Source organism: Cynocephalus volans, chromosome 17 (genome assembly GCF_027409185.1).
Source record: "Cynocephalus volans isolate mCynVol1 chromosome 17, mCynVol1.pri, whole genome shotgun sequence".
NCBI lineage: Eukaryota > Metazoa > Chordata > Mammalia > Dermoptera > Cynocephalidae > Cynocephalus > Cynocephalus volans.
In genome coordinates this window covers 27,444,441-27,469,668 of record NC_084476.1, presented here as the reverse complement: position 1 = coordinate 27,469,668, position 25,228 = coordinate 27,444,441, and the positions used below count along the sequence as shown (strand labels likewise).

Genomic DNA, 25,228 nt, shown 5'->3' with positions numbered 1-25,228 from the left:
AGGAAGACTACGAGACTAGCATTCCCCCAGGAAACAATACCTATCATCTCCCTTACCAGTATTCTATCCTTACAGCAATACAGCACACCTTCAAGTACAATACTTATAGAGTGACACAGCACAGACAATTACCCACTGCAAAAAGTATTCCCCAGCTCTCTTGATTACTCCCTAACTTCTCTTGAGAAGTTACATCTCCCTCCTTTTCCTGGTCCATCTGCCCCAGAGACCCAGCTCCACAGTACATGTACAGAAACCTGGTTGAATTAGATTTCCAGCACAACGGAAATGGTCATGCTGTGCACTCAGACCCAGAGAGCTGTTGAGGGGCATGAGAGAAGAGCCGCTTACATGGAAGCCCTCTGGAGACCGTCGTGAATTATAGACAGAAGAATATAGCAGTGGCACCACATGTGATCATCTGGAGACTCTGGCGGTAGTAATATTAACTCAGTATTTTTATGTCATTAATACATGGTTTTGTGTCCTTGATAATGCCCAGTGATCATAGATGCTTACTCTAATGCTAACTAAAAAAATAGCAAGGGGTAGTTTTAATAACATAGCCTTGTATCTCAAAACTAGTTCTATTATAAGCCCACTGAAATGATATAGCAATTTTTAAAGCATCACAGTAAGAAACTAAACACAAGACAATTTCTAAGGTCATTTTCCTTGGAAACAAAAAAATAAACGTTCAAATTTATTAGACCAATCTTTAACGTGGTAGGTTAAAAAAGCATATTTATTGTCTTGATTATTATTTAAGAACTCCAGCTAATTTAATTTTCCCAAACATGCATAAAAGATTCTCTCTATTCAGTGTTAATAGAAAGATCTTTTCAAATAAATGAAAAACATTTTTCACAGCTTAAAGCTCTTCCTTATACATTTTAATTTACACAAATATTGTCTATACTCATAAATCCATGAGTTTCTTTCCAATGAATATTTAATTTGCTTAAAATAAAAAATGGAAATACTGATTTACTAAATGATCAACTCCGACTTTTTTTTTTTTAATCCAAATACTTTTAATTCTCCAAAATTGGGAGGTAGAAGTAGAAAGCATGTTCACTTTCCAAATGAAAATCTCACAGTACACACATTCTCCCATCTAACTCATCAGTAGGACTCCCACCCATCAGCGCTGAAAAGCTGTAATCCCAGCAAGCAAGAGCCATACCCGTGTGCATGCACTCGTGTGAAAATATCACACACACTAAATTGCATTGAGGCCGTGACAACATGCAACTTAGTAATGTGCAATATCTCCACCAGAGCAAGCAGAATGGGAGCATCAGGGAAGAAGGGTATGATGTACACATTCAGGAGACAACATGCTGCTAAAGGGAGGAAAATGGTTTGGGGATAAAGGATGCATGCCATTAACTCAAAAATTCATGAAATGAAAACCAATCATAAATGTATTCAATGTAGGAGAATAATAATTAAGGTTCAAATATTCAATGAGATAAGTGATCACAAAGAAGGGACACATCTCAGAAGGCAAAGCTTCAAGAAAAGACACTGTCACTGTCTGACTGTGCAGTTAACTCTCAATTTCCATTCTACTTCTAACTTATTAATGAATCATATAAAATGAGTTTAATGATTTCCACTTAACTGCAACACTGGTGATGATTCATTACTGATGCTTTTTTAAAATTTGATATCACTAGTAATTTGCAGGCTAAACTGCTCTGAGGACATTACAATATTTTCATAATCATTTGTGTATTTTTCCTCTTAAAACCTTTATGAAGAAACACATTCCTTCTTGAACATAATCCTTCAAATTGTCAATCCTTCAATTGATAATAGCTCTTAGAAACAGAAATCACTGCTATCTTATTTACATGAGAAAGCTCTTCAAAGGAATCTGTGTAAAACCTGTACATTTTAAGTCTCAAATTTGATCCAGTAAAGAAATAACCCAAAGGACTCAGACTGCAAAAAGTCATCATGAATTTCAATCTTTATCTAACTTCATATAGTTTTGGTTAAAAAAATGGTCCAGGCCATAACATTTCTCTAATACATACCATATTTTTAGACTCACAAAAATCTATCAGTTTTAAGAAACATGAGGATTACAATTCTGGTACTGAGAGTTTGTTAAAATTTTTTCTACATTAAAAATAAGATAATAAAATGAATGGTTTTTGTCCCAGTATACTTTGGAACCCAGACATAAGCTACTCTTAAAGTGCATAGTACGTGCATTCCCAAGAAGATAAAGCAAACCTAATTTGTAAAAGATGTATTTCCTCAGATGACAGCACTCTTTATAATCTCCTGAGCTGAAGCCTGAATTTCTAGTCTCACATGCCCAACTGAATGGTCTTAATGGTACCACAAATTTAACTCATAATCTTCTCCCCAAGCCAGCTCCTCCTGGAAGAAGGCATCGCAGTATACCAGGATATGTACTTTCAATCAGCTAGACCCAGCTGTGAATCACAGCTTTACTTACCACTTACGAGCAACCACAACATTGAAGCACTACGTTTAAAACAAAAGAGATGGCAAATTTGGTATTTTAAAAACAAAGGGTGGCCCAGTGACATTTAAAGGACAGTCACCAAGCAGTTCACTCTGAGAAAGCATAACAAGAGAAAATTCAAGAATGGGCTGGCTGGTTAGCTCAGTTGGTTAGAGTATGGTACTGTAACACCAAGGTCAAGGGTTCAGATCCCCGTACAGGCTAGTCACCAAAAAATAAAACAAACAAAAAAAAAGTGCTTTCAAGAACTGTTATTTGAAAATAGAAAAACTTTTGTAAGAATAAAGAGTCAGTGCTAATAAATGTTACTTTAGGACAATGATGCATCATATTTATTGAAGTTCTTTATGGACAAGGTAGATATTTTTCTGGAAAGTTTGGCTTAAGTCACACTGACTACAGGATTCCTGCCAGCCTTTGATATGCCAGCCTTTGATATAGCTTTATCCTATTGGGAAGGTAGAATATTTTTCCGTTTTGGTAGAGTATTTGCATAAGATTTTTTGAGTCAGACAGATATCACTTAGAAAAACAAAAGATAACCTATTGCTGAATTTTTATCATTTACTCAATAAGGATGAGAACCAATGGTCACACAGGCTTAGGAGGGATGCTAAAGTTAGTATTTCCCTAAAGTCAGCTTCACCCTAAAAGTTGTTACATTAGATAATAATTCCCCAACCTGGAACCTTGATATGGATGGCCCCACAAGGATACCTGAGGGTACCACAGAGGTACTAAGGGCCTTTTTTTTTTTTTTGGTAATCCCACTCGATAACCAATCAAGGAAACAAAATATTGGTGAAGACTTTACCCAGGCCTTGCTAACAGAAAAAAGGGAGCAAACCTACCAAACTTTCCAGAGACAATATATTTTAAGAGCATGTACCCTATTTGAATGTAACTGAGGGATTTCTAAAGATCAAAGTGGTATTCTCCCTAGCTGTTACATGAATATAGTGAAAAAATAATCCAAAATTAGTAAGACAGGATTATCAGGTCAAATCAAGATTTCTGTGGAAGATTAGTTCCAAACAATGGTATTTTTTAAAAGTATGTGAGAACAAAAATGCCAGCCAAAGAGTCACTATTCAAGAGAAGCTTAAGACTGCCTAGCCTTAACAACTTATTAGAAAAAGGAGGTCTAATGGATACTATGAGGGGTTAATTTGAGTAGATATTTACAAGAAGTAAAAATATAGTTGAGTTATGTTAACGAGCAATGAGGGACAGGGGTTGGGAGGAGCTGGGAGAGGCCTGCACTGCCAAAGGCCTCTCCCTACCAGAAATAAGAGGAAAAAGAAAAGGTGGCAAGGAGCCGGTGACGTGGAAAGAGCTTATGGAGAACACAATTTGAAGAAGAATGACATTCAGAAATCAAGCCTGCAATACACGGACCCCAGAAGGAATGATGGAAGTTTCTGATCAGAACCTGCAAGGCATACAATGTCTATAACCTGGAAATAACCAAAGACTCTGCATTTCTACTATCCAGCCTACACCCTACAGAGGGCATAGCCTGGCTGCAGAGGGAGAAAGAGAGAAAGAGAGAGGCCATCTACTCTCTTCCTGGAGCAAAGCCGGAACTCCTGACAACAGGACAAGGGTTCTGAGAGGAGGTGAGGGGGGCATGTGCACTAGAAGAGGGCACTATCCTGAGCCAGTGACGTGATGGTGAGGACAGCTGGCCTAAGGGCCCGCTGATGGAAGGCAGATGGAGACATGCCAGTACATCTTCGTAGATCACAGGCTCGAGAGCAGGATACTGAAACTGCTTTGAATTTTTTCCTTATTAGCATTTGCATTGGTCATATCATCCTCTCAAAATGAGATAAAAATCTTGAAAACACCAGAGTCCTTCACTAGTTTAGCGCTGACTATTACTAGGAAGCACAGACTTCTCATGGAAAGCAGTTTCTGAAGGAAATAAGAACAGCACAGATCTCATCCCTACCTGATAGCTTCCTCCACAGACTGGCCAATAATATTAGAAGAAGGACCTGGCTGAGAGAGTGGTGTCAGGCTTATCACCCACTTCACCGGCTTGTAGTACTCATCACTGGAACTTAATAGATAAAATAGTGTGGTCAGGAATATTATCTGCAAAACAAAGGACAGTATCTCCTAAAAAATCACATTTGAAAACTACAGGAAGACACATATTGGCAAATGCAAATAGAACCAAGAATACACTGTAGTTGGGAAGGAAGTGTGATATGTACTTATCTACATGTACATACCAGAGAGAGTACGAAATTGAGAAGGGCAGTCCCGCTGTAGAAGAGGATGGTCAGGAGCGTGGTGACAGTGGTAAAAAGCAGGCTCACGTTCCGGCTCATAACAATCCACAGAGACTCTAAGATCTGACAAGGAGGGAAAGCTGGATATCAGAACTAATCCTCATGTAAGAAGTTTCTACAGCCATCTAGTGTGCTTTTAATACAGTGTTTTAGTTCCATAAACTGAAAAGACAAGAACTGAGGATTATTTTAAATTTAAAAAAAAAAAAAAAAAAAACCTGAAAACATTTCTATGTTCAACAATAAGGAAAATGGTTAAGTAAATTATGGTGCATCTACTCCATATAATATTAGGCAGACATTGAAAACATTTCTATTATAACACGGAAAAATATTTTATGATATAATACTAAGTTTAAAAAGTGGGATACAAAAATTTTACATACAGTATAACTATGTAAAATGGTATGCCCAGAAAAATACCTACAGGAGAATAGACAGAATACACCCTGTGGTATATTTATCATGTAGAATCACTAAGTACAGGCCATGAAGTTCTAGCATTTGTTGTATTAAATGCCTAGCCCCCACCTTTGCCATCTCTTAGATTCATCTACAAATATAGAAAGCATCACTTCAATGACTTCATTACAATCACAATAAAAGTAATGAACAGCTAGGGTCAAGGGCAGAGTTCTGCAGCTGAAAATCTTTCCCAAGACACCTAGTGACCTTTATGTTGAGATCTACTGAGTTCAGTTGATGCATCACCTGCAAATTTACTAGAACCAGATATCAAGATAAAAGTTATTAATATGAGTTAAATATTACTAAAGGCAGATGTACAATATCTATAGCACACCTGCTATTTCTATTTCCTATCTCTTCATAAACTTGAATCCCTTATGATAATATGTTCTAGTCTCCCCAAGTGGACTATCTTTCCTCTTAATGAAAAACATGAAAGCAAAATGATCAGGAAAACACCTTTTGTTACAGTTTTCAAAATGTTTCCACAAACCTCACAACAGTGCTACAAGGGAAGCAATGCAGATAGTATCACGTCTCTTTTACAAACATACAAACTGAAACTCGGGGATTCTTAAAAACTTGCCCAAGGGCACAGAACTAATAAGTAGAACTAGAGCTGGGACCAGAACTCATAACGTTTGATTTTTATTCTGGTGCCCATTCCAAAACAGCAGTTCTGGTTTTTGTCATATGTTCAAGTTATACCATCTGTTCTTTGAAAGGGCTACCCCATTACTTTCCAACCTCAAATGTATCATTTATAAAGGCATATTTTGTTGCCCTCCGCATTCCTTGCAAGCCTCAGCTCAGTCTTCATAAGAGAACTTTGGCAGGCTGGTTTCATTTACAAAAACTCCTCACATAAAATCTTGAGAATGTTTCACAATGCGCCTACAAAAATATGCATGACTGACTATTTGACCTTGAGGGTAAAGAATGAATGAACAATGCCATTGATTCCAAGAAACAAACCAACAATGCTTTACTTGTGATTTTGACAAGCATTCTTTCTGGGGCTTCAGTCATTTTGGAATTTTTATCCAAAAAATTTTAAATGGTTTCTGGGTCACACTGATAGAAATTATCCTGCGGTAATTCTTAAGAAATTAACTGAGTACATTAACAGTAGACTGGTAGTCTCCGACAATAATCAAGTAGCCTTTCTTACTTGAGAAAGAGAGAAGATCAGCAAGAGAAAAGGATATTTCTAGAATATTAACTAAATTCTTAAGGTAAAGTAGCTTTAGTGTATATGCCAAAGGCAGTAGCAATAAAAAAGGGCCCTGAAACTCAGAAAATGAAACAGATTTATGCAGACAAAGTGTATCCCAAGTCAAAAATAGAAAACATGAGCCAGATTTGGCATTAGTCTAGTCAATGGCAACGACATAACTACTCAAAGAATGTCAAGAATAAAGTAGCTTGTCAAAAAACATACAAAAAGCTCAGGAGACTTCCCCAAGCAATTAAGCCATGTGGTCATGAAAGACAGCCTCTCCTGTGGATAAGACATGAGCAACAAGGCCTCACCACCCTCCAGGTATGCTGCGTCTCTTTTTTTTGTTTGTTTTACAAAATAGTATTTTTCACAAACAAAAAGCATGTTCTTTATGTTAATATGCAATGTTATTACTTAACAAACAGATAAATACACACTTTGGAGTCCCCAGACCAGACCAAAAAGTGTGAGAACCACTGGACTACAGAAAACAGAGAGAGGGTTTACTAAAAGCATAAAATAAGAATGAGTTTCTAGATGCAATTCCAAACTGTTATCAAGTGAATGGCAGGAAGAAAAGACCATGAGCACAGGGACAGGGTAGGGGGCCAAAGGATTTGTAAGAAAACCCCAAGCAAGGTACAAGAAAGCAGTGAAGACTTTTTTTTTTTTTTTTTTTTAAGATGACTGGTAAGGGGATCTTCACCCTTGACTTGGTGTTGTCAGCACCACGCTCTCCCAAGTGAGCCACGGGCCAGCCCAGTGAAGACTTTTTAAAAAGTCACATGTTTACCTTCATCTTCCATATCAGAAAGCCAAAAGATAATATACAAAATTGCGAGACCAAGAAAGAACAGATGAAACATTATTTTAGAAATTCAGAGGTAAATACCCAGAGAAAGCTGAAAGAATTGACTAACAGCTGTTTCTGGAGAATGAGAATGAAGCTGGGAGACACAGTGTAGGGCACTGCTATTTTTCTTAATAAAAATCTTACAGCGTTGTTCACTTTTCAGCTTATGGTCATGTACTACTTCAATAATAATTAAATCTTAAGAAATCTAGCATTGCAAACCCTGACTACTGTTGGTGTGATGAAAGTCACAAGTTTATTCACAGGAAACTTCCGTTCACCTCTGAAAAGCCGCACACCAAGACACCTCACAGAGTACACTATGCAACATACAGAATGTAGAGCAGCAGTTAACTCTCGGCAACGCTGCAAGATCCCAGAGGTGGATGGGGCGTGGTGGGAGCGCAGGTGGGAAAACAAGCAGCAAAGCATTTTGCACATTCGGTCTCTCCAATGTAACTGGGCCCATATTTCCATCTGTTAAGAGCCTCGCCCACTTCTAGCAGTCCAGCTGGGGATGGTCTACTCAGCCTAAGGGGACGAGGACACCTATGTGAGTGAGAATCTGGGAGCCCACAGCTTCTCTCAGGTACTCTTCAGCCACAAAGGAAGTATCAGGGGACCTACCGCCAGGGCCTATGGCTTTTCGACACTTCTTTAGTGCACTTGAGCCTATAAAACTTTTCATGGCATTAAAAACAGGGTAACTGAAGGCCTCAAAGCGTATGAAGAAAACTTGGAATTAGAGTTTCCGTTTTTACTTCCAAGTCCAGTTTAACTATACATACTATTTCTTACCGAAAGAAATGTCTCGATGTTCTCATGGACAAAGGAAGCAATATCCTGCCAGTCCAGAATATCTCCCAGCCAGCTGTTCTGACGACTTACGTGCATCTTGTGTCCTTTGTGCCTTCCAGAATGTGTTACGTTCTATGGAATAAAACAGTTCAGATGTGAAATTTCCATCTGAACCTAAAGAATAAAAGCATAAATGTCCCATTTTGCTTTAGGTCCACTTAAACACTCCAGTAAGTACTCAAAAGTGAAAAACTTTGCATTACTTAAGAAATCAACTAAGAACTCCATCTGAAGACCTGAAATATAATATTTTTCTATTTACATCCTAGGTACCATATCTAAGCCTAGCTGAACTGCTTCCCTCCTATGCACATCTGTGAACACATTTTATTCCTCAATATAAACAACAATTTCACCTTTTTCTTTTTAGTCCCTCCATCTTTTTCCTGGTCTCCCATCTTTGCTTTTTTTCCTCCCTTCCTCATCTCCCTTAAAAAGAATAGGGAGAGAGAAGAACATGACCAAAAAAAAAAAAAAAAAAAAACCACAAGAAAAGAGGGAAAAAAATCAAATTTGTCTATCTGGAAGAGAATTACATCGGCAGGGATGCAGTAGTAACTAAATTTGAGAAAGAGAGAAATAAACAAAGTGACTGGAAAGATTAAGATTCTAAGGTAAGTTCTTAATATTCTGCATGTGTTTCTATTCTCCCATGTTTGCTACTGAAATAGTAAATTAATCTCCATTATGCAATGAAGAAAGAATTAGATACTAGTCAAAGAGATAAATAAAGCAATATACTTAACCGCCTACAAACCTATGCTTTTAAGACACTGACCTTCCTCCACCACAAAATGAAGCTCAGGAGGAGCGAGGATAGTAAAAGCTGTTTGTGAGCAGAAGCCCCAGAGTTACTTAGCAAAGGAAATAGAAACAACCTTTCTAATTATCTGATTCTTCAGCAGAAGGGATCAAATATGTGACCTAGATATTCCCTGGATATCTGAATCCTACAAAAACCAATACTGTTCCCTCAACCCATCCCAAGAGTGCACAACCCCAAACAGGTCACCAAGCAACAAATTCAAATTAAAAAATCAGCCCTCTTCCCCATCCCCTCTGCCACAGTTATGAGATTTATATATACTCCTGCTCTCCTTACATCAGCCCTGGGAAAAAAAATCACTACCAGCTCCACCCCACCATACACACAGCACAGCTCCTGAGGGCCCACAGGCCCTGCCAGATGCTTTATGGTATTATTTTCCATCATAAATTCTGAAGTAAGAGTATATAAGCACAAGAAACACCCAAAGTTGACTTCAAATAAAGATCTCTAAACTTTTAGATCTGTTTTCACTGCCTCAAATAGAAAAGGACTTAATGTCTACAGCTGTCCTGTCCAAAACAGTAGCAGCTAGCCACACATGGCTTCTGAGTGCTTAAAATGTTGCTAGTATGAAAACTGAGATGTGCTATTGGTGTAAAATACACACTAAATTTCAAAAACTTAGCATAAGAAAAAAAAGAATACAAAATCATTCAATTTTTTTCTACTGATTATACACTGAAATGAAAGTATTAAGTACACATGGTTAAGTAAAATTATAATCAATTTCACCTGTTTTAATTTTTTTTTTTTTTTTTTTTTAGCATAACTAATAGAAAGGTTAACATTACATACGTGACTTGTATTTTGTTTCCACTGCATAGAGGTAGCCTAGAGGATGAAATATTGTCAATGATAAAGATGGAATACTGATACACCAGGGAGACAGACAGATTCTGCTGTAGAAACTAACCATTAACTGAAGCCAACTTTTAGTGACCTGAGGCTTAAGAACTTGCTGTTATAAATGAAATCCCAAACTGACCAATGTGAATACAATCCTATCTAGTTGATGAGTCAATAAAAGAAATTTATTAGTTTACAATGGAAAACCTTAGCTACCAAAATAACTTACCTTTATAAACCAAGAGTGATACAGTCTGTCCCAAAGTTCTAGAACTTGCTTTTCAATTACAGCAGTATTGTTCACCTTATCTCCTAGAATTTTATGAAGCTAGAAAGAAATACAGATATCATCTGGTTTAATACTCCAGGCAGCAAATCAGCAAAAATAGTACATGCTGGGTCTTTATATTTGTTCCAAATCAAACTAAAATGTTCCAGACTATTTAATTATCTCTAGCCATGTTATGTTCTTAAACTCCACTCCTTAGTATTCCCAGCAAATTTCCTCTCCTTTCTCATTCTTTACTTTTTCTTTCCTCTATTCTCAGGTCTCTAAGAGACTTCAGGTTGTCAGCGAATGATGCAAATGGAGCCAGGATCACTGACTTGTCTGATCTAGCTACCCAGAAAAAAACCTTTTCCCTTTGACCTCAGTGCCCATTCATTATATATGTCGTATCTTACATTTATCTCTATTATTAAGAATTACCGCAGAACTTTAAGCAAAATTTTAGGACCTTCCCTTAGTTTGCTTGCTGAGAGTTATCAGGTCTCAGTTATGACTGATCAGACTGGCTTCTGGGTTTGTGGTAATCAAGTACACTGAGATAGCATAACAAAAGAAGGCTACTCATGATAATATCTTATCCCATTTCTTTCTACTAAAACCATGTTGTAATATAAGAGTTAATTTTTACAAGACAAACTGATTTGTAATCCCACTTATTTAGTATAACTGTTTCCATTTTTCCATTTCCTCTGCAACTTCCTGTTTACATAGATACAATTTATAATTCTATATTTTCTTTTACATTATAAGCATTTCATCTTCAGCATTCATCACTTTATCTCTATTCCCTTTATTTTTAATATTTCATATTAGTTCATTACATTCTTGTACTATAATTTAGTCATCATTCACTCATAGGATATACAGATGGTTCACAATTTTTAGTGCCACAAGTAAGACTTTAAAAAATATCCTTACACAATGTTTTTTTTTTCTTATTACTAACAAGATTAATATACAGGAATCAAAGGAAATGAGCATTTTAATGGCTCTTGCTATGCACTGCTAAGTTGTCTTCTATACGGATTATACCGATTAATACTTTCCAAAATTATATGAATGAACCAATTTTCTCAAAGCCTTACGGACTAAGTGATAAACTTTTAGGTAATTTAACAGGTATGAAATGTGACCAATTATTTATTCTTTTCTTCTGTAATTATGAGAGAATGATCAATTTTCTATATTGGTTTATAGTATGTTTCCTTACCTTTTGTCCATTTGATGCTGACCTTATAGATACTTAAACCAGTTATTAGACATATTTGATACAAATATATCTGCCTGGTGTTTTCCTTTATATTTAATTGATTTATTCATAAACCAAATACAAATTAGTGAACATAATGAAAGCCATTTGTCTTCGCAAACATTTTATAATTTACAAATGGCTTGTATATTATATGATCTTTACAACAACCTCCAAGAGTTAGACAGAAATAGGTTGTCATCACCTTTGTTCTTTTAAGATGAGAGAACAGATTTAGAAAGGTCTATGATAGGCCTAAGTTCATGGAGCTAAGTGGCAGAGTCAGGATTAAAGTTCTCTAATGTTCTTTCAACTACAGCATATATGACCTATGACAAAAAACACCCAACAGAACAAAATGCCCAAAATGATTAAAAACTACAATTGCCCATAGTCTAACTTCCTTCAGTTACTTCAAATTTGTCTTTTACATATCATGACTATCAGGCACTCACTGAATTCCTATTACCAATTATCCCTGTCATTCTCCTAATAGCTTCTGAGATCTCCCTAGCCACAAGAGGCCTACAATTTTGTTATGACCAGCCTCAGGTTGTCCGCACAGAGTGGCTTTTATTACAATAAAGCACTATTTCAAAGAGGCACTTCTTTTAGCAGCTTCACTCCCAGCATAACAGCAAGTAACTCTGAAGTACCACAACTATTAAAGTAAAAAAGAATTCACATAATTTTACAGCATGTTATAAAACACTCTTTCCAAATCTGGTGCTATCAACCATAGCAGAACATGACAAACCCAGAATACTATCCTGCAAACATTACAATACCTATTACAAGTCACAAGGAAGACTGGGCCAGAGAGCATGGAGTCTAATGGATTCTGCTATTAGAAGAATCATGAAAGTACATGTACTGTTGGTGGGTTAGGACATGCCTCTTTGCACATGGAAAGCATCCAAGCATTCAGAATAGTCAGAATGCCACTTGAGAGTTGTCTAACTTAAGGCAAATAACCTCATCTATAAAACGGGGATGGCAAAAGTCAGTGTGCAATCCTCTCCGCTCATCTTGCTTGAAATCTCAGCATTTGCTACAGATAATCAAGTCTTTCTTGAAACATTTCTTCTCTAGGCTTCTATGACACAGGTTGGTTTTCTTTCTACCTCACGGGCTACTCTTCAGTTTACTGGCTCACTTCACCTCCAAAAGCTCAAGTGCTCCAGGGGTCTATCTTCGGTCCTTTTCTATCTACACTCTCTCCTTTGGCCATGTTGTGAACTGGACTGTGTCCTCCCCAAAACTCATATGTTGAATTCCTAACTCCCAATACCTCAGAATGGGACTGTATTTGGAGACAGTGTCTTTAAAGTGGTAATTAAGTTAAAATGAGGTCATTAGGATGGGTCTTTATCCAATATGACAGGTGTCCTTATGAGAAGAAGAGATTGAAACATCAACAGGCAGAGGGGGAAACCATGTGAAGACACAAGGAGAAGACAGTCATCTGTAAGCCAAGGAGAGAGACCTCAGAAGGAACCAACCATGCCAACACCTTGACTTCAGACTTATAGCCTCCAGGACTGTGAGAAAGTAAATTCTGTTGTTTAAACCACCCAGTCTGTGGGACTTTGTTACGGTAGCTCTAGCAAACTGATAAAGGCCATCTCATCTAATCCTACGGGTACCATCTGGTGATTCTCAAACCACCATCAACAGTCCACCCCACATCTCTCCCCTGAGCTCCAGCTTTGCCTTCCTGGCATCTCTACTTAGATATATAACATGCATCTCGAACTTAATATGCCCCAAATAGAATCACTGATCCACTCATGACACCTAAACCTCACCACCTCTAAGTCTTTTCCATCTCAGTAAATGGCACAGCTATCCTTCTAGTTGAACAAACCAAAACTTCCTTTCCTTACACTCCATGTCCAATCCACAAATAATTCCTGTCAGCACAACCTCAAAAATACATCCCAAATCTGACCATTTTTCTCAATTTCCACTTCTAAAATCTTGTCCAAGTCATTGACATCCCTCTCCTGGACTACTGGAATAACCTTTTACCTGGCTGCCCTGCTTTCTCCTTGGCCCCTTCTTCATAAAGCAGCCAAAATGAGTTTTTAACATCCTAAATCGGGTCTTTTTAAATTCATATAATGTTTACCCTTCTGACTAAAATAAAATCTCAACTTTGTGCCCGACCTATGGCTTGTCTCATTTCAATCCCTATTCTAGGCACAATGGCCTTCTTTCTGTCCTTCAACCAAGCTTGTTACTATCTCAGAGCCTCGGAATTTGCTATACTTGCAGTTTGACACATTCTTTTTCCAGACCTTCACAAATGGCCTTCTCATCATTCATATTAAATATAAATTAACATTTATATTAAATATGTTTATTATATTAATATAAATGGAATCATATATATGTAGTCTTTTATGATTGCTTCTTTTATTGGCATAATGTTTTCAAGGTTAATCCATGTTGTAGAACAGTAATTCATTCCTTTTTATTGCCAAATAATATTCTATTACATCAGTATACCACTTTTGATTTATCCATTCATCAGCCAATGAACATTTAATAGTTGTTTTTAGATATTACACCTTTTTCTTCTAAATCAGGATCATACATATTTTACAATTTTTGTTACCAATGCCCATCCCCTTCAGCTTGTCTTCCCTTTTAGAATCTTGAGTAAACAGTTTCATACCTACCTTTCTCGAAGTAATTTGAAATCAACTTCTTTAAAATCTAAGGCACACTCTCCAACTACCTAAAATTCTCTTTCGTCATCCTCTTCCTAAATTCTTCCCAAATAGATATATCAAGAATTAAATGCTATGCTTTCAGGAAATTAAATATTTCTAGAAGGCTAAAAACCTTCTGCAATGGCTGGATCTTCCTTCTGTAACAGTTCTGAGATCTGTATCCACATACTTATCTTTTACTTACTCAAAAAATATTTTTTAAAGACTTGCCGTGTGACAGTTAAGTTATCTGAGACAGGTCCAAAAAATCAACAACACACCTTTCTTTCTACTTTAACCTGACTGATTCCATCTTTAGGTTAGTAGATTACCATACATATTTTTGTACAGTGTATCTTCCATGATATCTTCTTTGTTTTTTGGAGATTTTGTTTTTTAATTTTGAACAGGTAATCCACATACTAATACATTTTTCTGGGCAAAAATGTCACTGCAACAAATCTTGTTGAACTCTACATGATCCTAATTATGTCAATATATTAAAGGGCAAATTACCTTTACTCTCATGGGAATACTTGGAAGGACAAAAAGGATGTCCCAAATCCACATCATGAAGTCTAACCTTCAACTGTGATAACTGTCTTTTCCTCTGTCATTCACTTTCCCTTCACAAAGCTCCCTCCATTTCAGTCAAGATCATCTCCTCAAGCACACTCCTGTCTCAGCATCTCAATATAAATACCCTTTTTAAGACACACTTCCATGATCTGCCATTCTTTCAAGGTTTATCTCAAGTACCACACTAAAGCACTTAATCCAGTTCTGGGTCACACACTGCTAGCATACTATAGTAGAAGGAAGATGGGATTTGGTGTTAGTCTTCAGTTTGAAACCAAAATCTGCAATTTACTGCATGACCATTAGGAATTTACTCAGCCTTGCTGAGTCTGTTTTCTTATCTGCAAAGCAAAACAATAATTCAGACTACTGCAGGTTTCTTAGAAAGATTAAATGAAACTAACTGAAAACTGCCAAGCATAGTTACCAGCAGATAATAGGGTTTAGTATGTATTAATACCTTTTTCTGCACAAAGCCTTGACCACCCAACCTTAGTGATCATTCTGGCCTAAAGCACCAATAATGAATTGATCTTAAAAAGAAGCAAATGACCAAATTCTCTGATTGTTCAGGCTAACAGCACTATTCAGCGTGATCATCCATAAGGCTTAATTTCATTATATATTGCTGTTCACATGTAGACTTAAGCCTATTTCAAAAATGGAAATTGTTCTAAACAGAATAGCTATTTATGCTTTATCAAAGGAAGAAGTCACTACCAGTGCAAAGACACCCTGCAAAGAAAGCCAAAAAAAAGGCTCTTCTCTTACCTTGTGAGTTATCCATTCTCGTCCATACTGATATACATTGTTAGCTGCAGAATTCAGGGCTCTTTGGACCACCTGAGCCTCAGGAAGCCAACTAATTAGAAATAAAGAAAAAAAGAAAAAAGTACACTTTTAGTGTACTGTACCAATAATGCTATGAACTTGATGTACTTAAGCAATCAATAACAGGCAAACTGTTGATCAGTCATCAATACACAGACACCAATGCATCATAAGCAGTAATCCTTGACTTCCAGGCCTATCTGGCATAATTCTAACACTCAGGACTTCCCTTTCCAGACCCACTTTACCTACCACCTCCCTTTCATTCTACTCTGTCTGGTTTCTGTCCATACATATCCTGGGTTATCTGCATTATTTGCAGGGGAAGTGGTTCTTGGACAATGGGATATTCAGCATGTGGTCCACAGACCAGCAGCATCAGAACTGCTTTGAAACCTGTTAGAAATGAAAATTCTTAGTTGTCCAGTTAGCTCAGTTGGTTACAGTGTGGTGCCAATAACACCAAGTTCTGGGGTTAAGTCCCTGTATGGGCCAGCAAAAAAAAAATAAAAAAGAAATGAAAATTCTTGGGCCCAACCCCAGACCTACTGAAAAAGAAACTCTGGGGCAGGGCCAAGCGATCTGTACCTTAACAAGCCCTGCAGGTAATTCTGATGCATGCTAAAGTTTGAGATCCACTGATCTAAGGAAGTGAACAACTGAGGAAGGACACAGAAAATTAGGAGGGTGAATAATTATTTTCAATATTTTACCCACTGAAGATCTTTTTAAGATGTGAGGAACTCTTGAGCAGAGATCCAGCTATGCAAGGAACTGCAGTCTACAAGCTTCACTTGCTGTGCAGTGAGAGGCAGCCTTCCCATTTTCCTGTTAACTAAGCAGGCTGCACCATATCCCTTAATCAAGAACCCTTTACACGTATATGCTCCTCAGATTGTGTGGTCTTCAATACAGTAGTAGACACAGTGCTATTACAATTCAAAACCAGTATGGAAGAGCTCTTGATTTATTTCTACTACAGATGAATGCCCACCAAAGAAAAGGAGCCCTTTAGATATTAAGGCTGAGACTGAGCCCTAGAGGACAATACCTGGAAGAAGGTCTATAGTTCCATGAAAGGCTCTACCTACTTGCAATGGCTCCTTCCTAAAATCTAATACCTGGTACATACTGGTTTCACCTTTTTCTCATTCTCATTTTAAAATGTATTCTGTCCAAAGAGCCAAAGGGTAGAAGACCTCACTTCTTCAAAAGAGTATCACCCTAATTTCCCACTTTACCCATTCTGTCCCACTAAACTCACAGTATTTATGGATGGGTAGTTGAGGCTGCCTCATGCTACTCTTTTACAGCCACACCTACCCATCCATACCCACTCTGACCTGCTTTCCTCAGCTGTTCCATTTGTGCCCTGGATCCATCTCGTGCTTCCTCCTCAGAGAGGCACTAACAATTAACCCTCTCTCCTAATGTTGTCAACCCCTTCCATTCTACCAGTTCTCTCTTCAGCACATGACCAAGGTTCCACCATCTTTAAAAAACAAACACACTGCTCTACACCTTCCTCCAACCCCCAACCACTCTTTCACAGGCAAACTTAGGAAAGAACAGCCAACACCTGCTTCCTCCACTTCCACACTTCCCAATAATTTCGCAACACTCTGCAATCTAACTAGCTTCTGCTCTGCCAATTAAACGGACTGCTCTTGCAGTTGCTAAACCCAATTTCACTCTTACCTAATTTTTTTTCTGCAGCAATTTGACATTGCTGACCACTACTACTCCTTTCTTAAAATTCTCTTCCTTTGGTTTTCTTCTTTCTTCCCTTATAGCCCATTATCCTTTGCCAACCTAACATTTTCTGCTCACTCTTAAAGGATGAAGGTGATCCAGAGGGTGCACATCCAAGAATCCTATGAATTCATACATTCTTCCTTTATGCTGATTCTACTCAAAACTCTAGTTCCAACCAAGACCTCTCATCTGATTCCTGGACTTACACACTGCCAATTTTTTAAAATTCATTCCAGTTATCTCTCCTGAACTGCGTATCTACATAGCCAATGGCCTACTGGATGCCTCCACTTAAACATACCACAGGCACCTCCAACTCAACAGGTAAATAACTGAATTATTTCCCCCACCAGATTTTCCCTTCTGTCTTGGTGAATCCACCATCGTACACTAATTTCCAAAGCTAGAAACATATAAGTCCTGCTAGATTTCATAGTCCTGTACCTAATTCATCACCAGCTAACCACTTTAAGACCTCACAATTCCGTCCCTCCTGTTCACCCCCACTATAACTATCCAAAATTCAGGGCTTCATCATCTCTCATCTGGTCTTAAAGCACAAGTCTTGTACGCTTTCAACCTTTTTTCCACAATGCAGATGGAAAGACTGTTCTAGAATGAAATCTGATACTACTACTTTTCTTCGTATATCCTTAAGCAATATGAACATATACATCACTCCCCTAAGTTTTCTTATACTCCTGTGCATACCCTCCCTGAAGCTCCACCCCACCTGATCTGAAGGCAACCATTAATCTTTTTTTCTTGTTGGCTGGCTGGTATGGGTAACCTTTTTGTCACTACAGATTAGTTTGCATTTTCTAGAACTTTACATAAATGGAATCATACCATATGGACCTTTTGTCTGACTTCTTTCACTCAGCTTACTTACTATGAGATTCATCCACGTTGGTATATGTATCATGAGTTCATTCTTAATGCTGAGTAATATCCCATTGTATGGGTATACCATAATTTGTAACTAACAAATACTGAGGACAGGCACTTTGAGAATGCTCTGGGTAACATGCGATAAGTCGGTAGAAACATATTTTCAAAGAATTCCTTTTAAAAATATTTAAACATGATTCTAAACCAAGTTCAAGTAATACTCTCAGTAGGTTTTATAAAAAGGAGAAAATCAAGTTATTTCTTTTTTCTTTTAAATTTTATTTTGTCGATATACATTGTGGCTGATTATTGCTCCCCATCACCAAAACCTCCCTCCCTTCTCCCTCCCCCCTCCCCCCCAACAATGTCCTTTCTGTTTGCTTGTCTTATCAATTTCAAGAAATTGTGGTTGTTATATCTTCTCCCCCCCCCCCCCCCCCGGTTTTGTGTGTGTGTGTGAATTTATATATTAATTTTTAGCTCCCACCAATAAGTGAGAACATGTGGTATTTTTCTTTCTGTGCCTGACTTGTTTCACTTAATATAATTCTGTCGAGGTCCATCCATATTGTTGCAAATGGCAGTATTTCATTCATTTTTATAGCTGAGTAGTAGTATTCCATTGTGTAGATGTACCACATTTTCCGTATCCACTCATCTGATGATGGACATTTGGGCTGGTTCCAACTCTTGGCTATTGTAAAGAGTGCTGCGATGAACATTGGGGAACAGGTATACCTTCGACTTGATGATTTCCATACCTCTGGGTATATTCCCAACAGTGGGATAGCTGGGTCGTATGGTAGATCTATCTGCAATTGTTTGAGGAACCTCCATACCATTTTCCATAGAGGCTGCACCATTTTGCAGTCCCACCAACAATGGATGAGAGTTCCTTTTTCTCCGCAACCTCACCAGCATTTATCGTTCAGAGTCTTTTGGATTTTAGCCATCCTAACTGGGGTTAGATGGTATCTCAGTGTGGTTTTGATTTGCATTTCCCGGATGCTGAGTGATGTTGAGCATTTTTTCATATGTCTGTTGGCCATTTGTATATCTTCCTTAGAGAAATGCCTACTTAGCTCTTTTGCCCATTTTTTAATTGGGTTGCTTGTTTTCTTCTTGTAAAGTTGTTTGAGTTCCTTATATATTCTGGATATTAATCCTTTGTCAGATGTATATTTTGCAAATATTTTCTCCCACTCTGTTGGTTGTCTTTTAACTCTGTTAATTGTTTCTTTTGCTGTGCAGAAGCTTTTTAGTTTGATACAATCCCATTTATTTTTCCTTTGGTTGCCCGTGCTTTTGGGGTCGTATTCATGAAGTCTGTGTCTAGTCCTATTTCCTGAAGTGTTTCTCCTATGTTTTCTTTAAGAAGTTTTATTGTTTCAGGGTGTATATTTAAATCCTTAATCCATTTTGAGTTGATTTTAGTATAAGGTGAGAGGTATGGATCTAGTTTCATTCTCCTGCATATGGATATCCAGTTATCCCAGCACCATTTGCTGAAGAGGCAGTCCCTTCCCCAGTGAATAGGCTTGGTGCCTTTGTCAAAGATCAGATGGCAGTAAGTGTGTGGGTTGATTTCTGGATTCTCTATTCTATTCCATTGGTCAGTGTGTCTGTTTTTATGCCAGTACCATACTGTTTTGGTTATTATAGCTTTGTAGTATAGCTTAAAGTCAGGTAGTGTTATGCCTCCAGCTTTATTTTTTTTGCTGAGCATTGCTTTGGCTATGCGTGGTCTTTTATTGTTCCATATAAATGTCTGGATAGTTTTTTCCATTTCGGAGAAAAATGTCTTTGGAATTTTGATGGGGATTGCATTGAATTTGTATATCACTTTGGGTAGTATGGACATTTTCACTATGTTGATTCTTCCAATCCAAGAGCATGAGATATCTTTCCATCTTCTTGTATCCTCTCTAATCTCTCTCAGCAGTGGTTTGTAGTTCTCATTATAGAGATTTTTCACCTCCTTGGTTAACTCAATTCCTAAGTATTTTATTTTTTTGGTGGCTATTGTAAATGAGCAGGCTTTCTTGATTTCTCATTCTGCATGTTCACTATTGGAGAAAAGAAATGCTACTGATTTTTGTGTGTTGATTTTGTATCCTGCTACTGTGCTGAAATCATTTATCAATTCCAGCAGTTTTTTTGTAGAGGTTTTAGGCTGTTCGATATATAGGATCATGTCATCTGCAAACAGGGACAGTTTGACTTCATCTTTTCCAATCTGGATGCCCTTTATTTCCTTCTCTTCTCTGATTGCTCTGGCTAGTACTTCCAACACTATGTTAAATAGGAGTGGTGAGAGTAGGCATCCTTGTCTAGTTCCTGTTCTTAAAGGAAAAGCATTCAGCTTTTCCCCATTCAGGATGATACTGGCAGTGGGTTTGGCATATATGGCTTTAATTATGTTGAGATACTTTCCCTCTATACCTAACTTATAGAGGGTCTTTGTCAAGAATGAGTGCTGAACTTTATCAAATGCTTTTTCAGCATCTATAGAGATGATCATATGGTCCTTGTGTTTGAGTTTATTAATATGGTGTATCACATTTATTGATTTGCGTATGTTGAACCAACCTTGCATCCCTGGGATGAATCCCACTTGATCGTGATGAATAATTTTTCATATGTGTTGCTGTATTCTGTTTGCTAGTATTTTAGTGAGGATTTTTGCATCTATATTCATCAAGGATATCGGCCTGTAGTTTTCTTTTTTGGTTATATCTTTACCTGGTTTTGGTATCAGGATGATGTTTGCTTCATAGACTGAGTTTGGGAGATTTGCGTCCGTTTCAATCTTTTGGAACAGTTTGTAAAGAATCGGTGTCAATTCCTCTTTGAATGTTTGGTAAAATTCTGCTGTGAATCCATCTGGTCCTGGGCTTTTCTTTGTTGGGAGCCTTCTGATAACAGCTTCAATCTCCTTTATTGTTATTGGTCTGTTCAAATTTTCTACGTCTTCATGGTTCAGTTTTGGGAGCTTGTGTGTGTCCAGAAATTTATCCATTTCCTCCAGATTTTCAAATTTGTTGGCGTATAGTTGTTTATAGTAGTCTCGAATGATTCCTTGTATTTCAGATGAATCAGTTGTAATATCGCCTTTTTCATTTCTAATTTTGGTTATTTGAGTCTTTTCCTTTTTTTTGTTAGCCATGCTAATGGTTTGTCAATTTTATTTATCTTTTCAAAAAACCAAATTTGATTCGTTGATCTTTTGTATTGTTTTTTGGTTTTCAATTTCATTCAGTTCTGCTCTGATCTTAATGATTTCTTTCCCTCTGCTAACTTTAGGTTTGGATTGTTCTTGTTTTTCTAGTTCTTTAAGGTGAAGTGTTAGGTTGTTCACTTGCCATCTTTCCATTCTTCTGAAGTGAGCGTTTAATGCAATAAATTTCCCCCTCAATACTGCTTTTGCAGTACCCCACAGGTTTTGGTATGATGTATCATTATTTTCATTAGTTTCAATAAATTTTTTGATTTCCTGCTTGATTTCTTCTTGGACCCATATGTCATTAAGTAGAATGCTGTTTAATTTCCATGTGTTTGTATAGTTTCCAGAGTTTCGTTTGTTATTAATTTCTAGTTTTAATCCATTGTGGTCTGAGAAGATACATGGGATAATTCCAATTTTTTTGAATATATTGAGACTTGATTTGTGACCTAATATGTGATCTATCATGGAGAATGATCCATGTGCTGATGAGAAGAATGAATATTCTGAGGTTGTTGGGTGGAATGTTCTGTAGATATCTGCCAATTCCAATTGGTCTAGAGTCTTGTTTAGATCTTGTGTTTCTCTACTGATTCTTTGCCTAGATGATCTGTCTAATATTGACAGTGGGGTATTAAGGTCCCCTGCTATTATGGTATTAGTGTCTATTTCGTTCTGTAGGTCTAATAGAGTTTGTTTTATAAATCTGGCTGCTCCAACATTGGGTGCGTACATATTTATGATTGTTATGTCTTCTTGATGGATCAGTCCTTTTATCATTAAGTAGTGTCCCTCATTGTCTCTTTTTATGGTTTTTAGTTTAAAGTCTATTTTGTCAGATATAAGAATAGCTACTCCAGCTCGTTTCTCTTTTCTGTTTGCATGGTAAATCTTTTTCCATCCTTTCACTCTTAGTCTGTGTGAATCTTTATGGGTGAGGTGGGTCTCTTGTAGGCAGCATATAGTTGGGTCCTCCTTTTTGATCCAGTCAGCCAGTCTGTGTCTTTTGATTGGGCAATTAAAGCCTTTTACATTAAGAGTTGTTATTGAAAGGTGTTGATTTATTCCTAGCATTTTATTGGTTGTTTGGATGTCTTAGGTGTCTTTTGTTCCTTGCTTTCTGATTTACTGTTTGGTTTCTGGGTTTGTTTGGTTCCTTAGGTTGTAGATAGCATTTTTGTTTCCTTGTTTTCTCTTCATGAATGCCATTTTTATTATACTAGTGGGTATTGATTTTTCTTGGGTTTTTATGGCAGTGGTAGTTATTTTTCCGGAACCAAACCCAGTACTCCCTTGAGGATTTCTTGTAAGGGTGGTCATGTGGTAGTGAACTCCCGCAGTTTTTGTTTGTCTGAGAAATATACTATTTGCCCTTCATTTCGGAAGGATAGCCTTGCAGGGTAGAGTATTCTTGGCTGGCAATCTTTGTCTTTTAGTATTTTGAATATATCATCCCATTCCTTTCTAGCTTTTAGGTTTTGTGATGAAAAGTCTGATGTTAACCTGATTGGGGCTCCCTTATAGGTGATTTGACGCTTCTCTCTTGCAGCTTTTAAGATTCTCTCTTTGTCTCTGAGTTTTGCCAATTTGACTATGACATGTCTTGGAGAAGGCCTTTTTGGGTTGAATAAGTTTGGAGATCGTTGAGCTTCCTGGATCTGAAGATCTGTGACTTTTCCTATACCTGGGATGTTTTCTGCCACTATTTTGTTCAATATGTTTTCAATGGAATCTCCATTTTCCTCCCCTTCTGGAATACCCATGACTCGGATATTTGAGCGCTTAAGGTTGTCTGATATCTCTCTCAGATTTTCTTCAATGTCCTTGGTTCTTTTTTCTTTCTTTTTGTCTGCTTGTGTTATTTCAAACAGCCCATCTTCAAGTTCAGAGGTTCTCTCTTCAACTTCGACAAGCCTGCTGGTTAAACTCTCCGTTGTGTTTTTTATTTCGCTGAATAACTTCTTCAGTTCAGCAAGTTCTGCTACAGTTTTTTTCAGGACATTGATTTCCTTGTACATTTCCTCTTTCAGATCCTGTATACTTTTCCTCATTTCATCATGATGTCTAGCTGTGTTTTCTTGTATCTCATTCAGTTTCCTTAGAATTATCACTCGAAATTCCTTGTCAGTCATTTCAAGGGCTTCTTGTTCTATAGGATCTAGAGTTTGAGATTTATTAACTTTTGGTGGTGTGCTTTCTTGATTTTTTGTATTTCTGGTATCTTTTTTTTGATGTTTATTCATTGTGGCAGGGGGTTTCACAGTCCACCGGTTTGAGACTAATGACTAACTAGGATGTTGCTGTGGTTGCCAATTTCGTATGGCTACCTCCGTGGCTGCTCAGTTGGCCTCTAGTGCCTTGTGTGTGTGGTTGCCTCGGGTCTTGGGCTTCTCCGGGGAGCCACCTTTCTGGTCAGCTTGGACTCTGCTGGGCTGGTGGATCACGTACCACAGGGTGTGTGATCGCTGTTGAGCTTTCACTTCCTGTGCAGGACTTCTACCTGTTCCGTGTGCTCTGGCCCAGGCTGTTGGATCGTGCAGTGGCGACCCCACAGGGTGTGTGGTTTCTGTGGAGTCTCCGCCTCCCTGGCCGCACATCTCCCCACTCTGTGCGCACTGTGCTGGACTGGGGCGTGTCTTCTGCAACCCTCGTCTATCAGCTGGGCCTTCAAGACCCTGCTCGGCACCGCCTCGCCCAGGAAGTCTACCAGGTTTCTGCTAGGCACAGACGACCGGTCGCTCTGGGTGCCTTTGTAGCACTGTGTAGATCTTTCTCAGGACTTGTTCACCTTTGTATCCCCCCGGTATAAACCGAGTCTAGCGCCACCTGCAGCCAGTTCTCCGGCAGGTTCAAGCGGACCTGGGAACTCTCCTACCACACTGTTCCCAACCAGAAATTCGTTAGGCTTTTTTCTGAACTGGTGGCCGCAGAGATGGTATCTGCCTCCCAGTAACAGGAAGTTTACCGGGGGCCGGAGTCCAGCGTGTGGTGGAGTGACAGTTGACCCGCCCGTACTTCCTTGCCCTCCCGACACTGGCCGGGGACACCCCACGCCACCAACCTGCCAGAGAACCGCGGAGGGAGTGGGAGGGGAGGCCGGCCCACAGTCTCCGGAAAGCCCCGCGCCGGGCCAGGCAAGTGGGAAGGCTCAGTGACGGCCGAGCCGGGCAGAGCTGCCTGCACCTGGGAAAATGGAGGCAGCCCTGGGGTGGTGAGTGGCCTGGTTATGCAGGCGGGAGCCGGGTGGGCGTCAGCCTCCCAAACATGGCTGGTCCAGGGGTCACTCACAGGGCTGTGCCAGGTCGGGTGCTCACTCTCTGCCTCTGGTTTGCCGCCTTCCCTGTTCTCGGCCGCTGCTGCCTCAGGCTGTTCAGTCGCGGCGCGGCTCGGGCGCTCCCAGGAATCTTCTTTAATGCCGTCCTGAAACCTCGAATCCTGAATAGGGCAGCTGGCCGCCTTCAGCGTGGCCCCGGCCTCCGGGATCCTGTCTGCATCCACAGCAGCCCTGACGCCATGTTCCCTGTTTCGAGACTCGCTTTTGCAGCTAAGAAACAGTTCTTTTCCTGCTCCACACTTCAAAGCTGTTGCCTATAAATGAGGCAGCCTCTCCTGCCGGGGGCAAAGTGGCGGTCACCCCCCACGACCGGCCACCAGCAGCGGTCCTCCCTTAAGTGATGGCAAGAGGAAGGTCCACAAGTTTCCCGGCTGCCTAAGGCCCAGTGGCCGCCTTTTCCACCTCAGCTACTCCGTGCCAACCGCCGCAGCCACCGCCATCTTGAAACGCCCCAAGAAAATCAAGTTAAATCTCAATT

At 38.8% G+C, this 25,228-nt stretch overlaps 1 protein-coding gene across 4 annotated transcripts in view; it reads right to left on the bottom strand.

Annotated features, from left to right (window-relative positions):
- TMEM245 (transmembrane protein 245) overlaps positions 1-25,228 on the bottom strand; it is an 87,914-nt gene that overhangs the window by 21,812 nt on the left and 40,874 nt on the right. For all 4 annotated transcript variants that reach the window (XM_063081833.1, XM_063081834.1, XM_063081836.1 and 1 more), the window contains 5 exons: positions 15,488-15,578; positions 10,112-10,210; positions 8,148-8,279; positions 4,747-4,869; positions 4,461-4,606 (listed from right to left, as the gene is read on the bottom strand). In XM_063081833.1, coding sequence (XP_062937903.1) covers positions 4,461-4,606; positions 4,747-4,869; positions 8,148-8,279; positions 10,112-10,210; positions 15,488-15,578 — 591 coding nt within the window. The remainder of the gene's footprint in view (positions 1-4,460; positions 4,607-4,746; positions 4,870-8,147; positions 8,280-10,111; positions 10,211-15,487; positions 15,579-25,228) is intronic.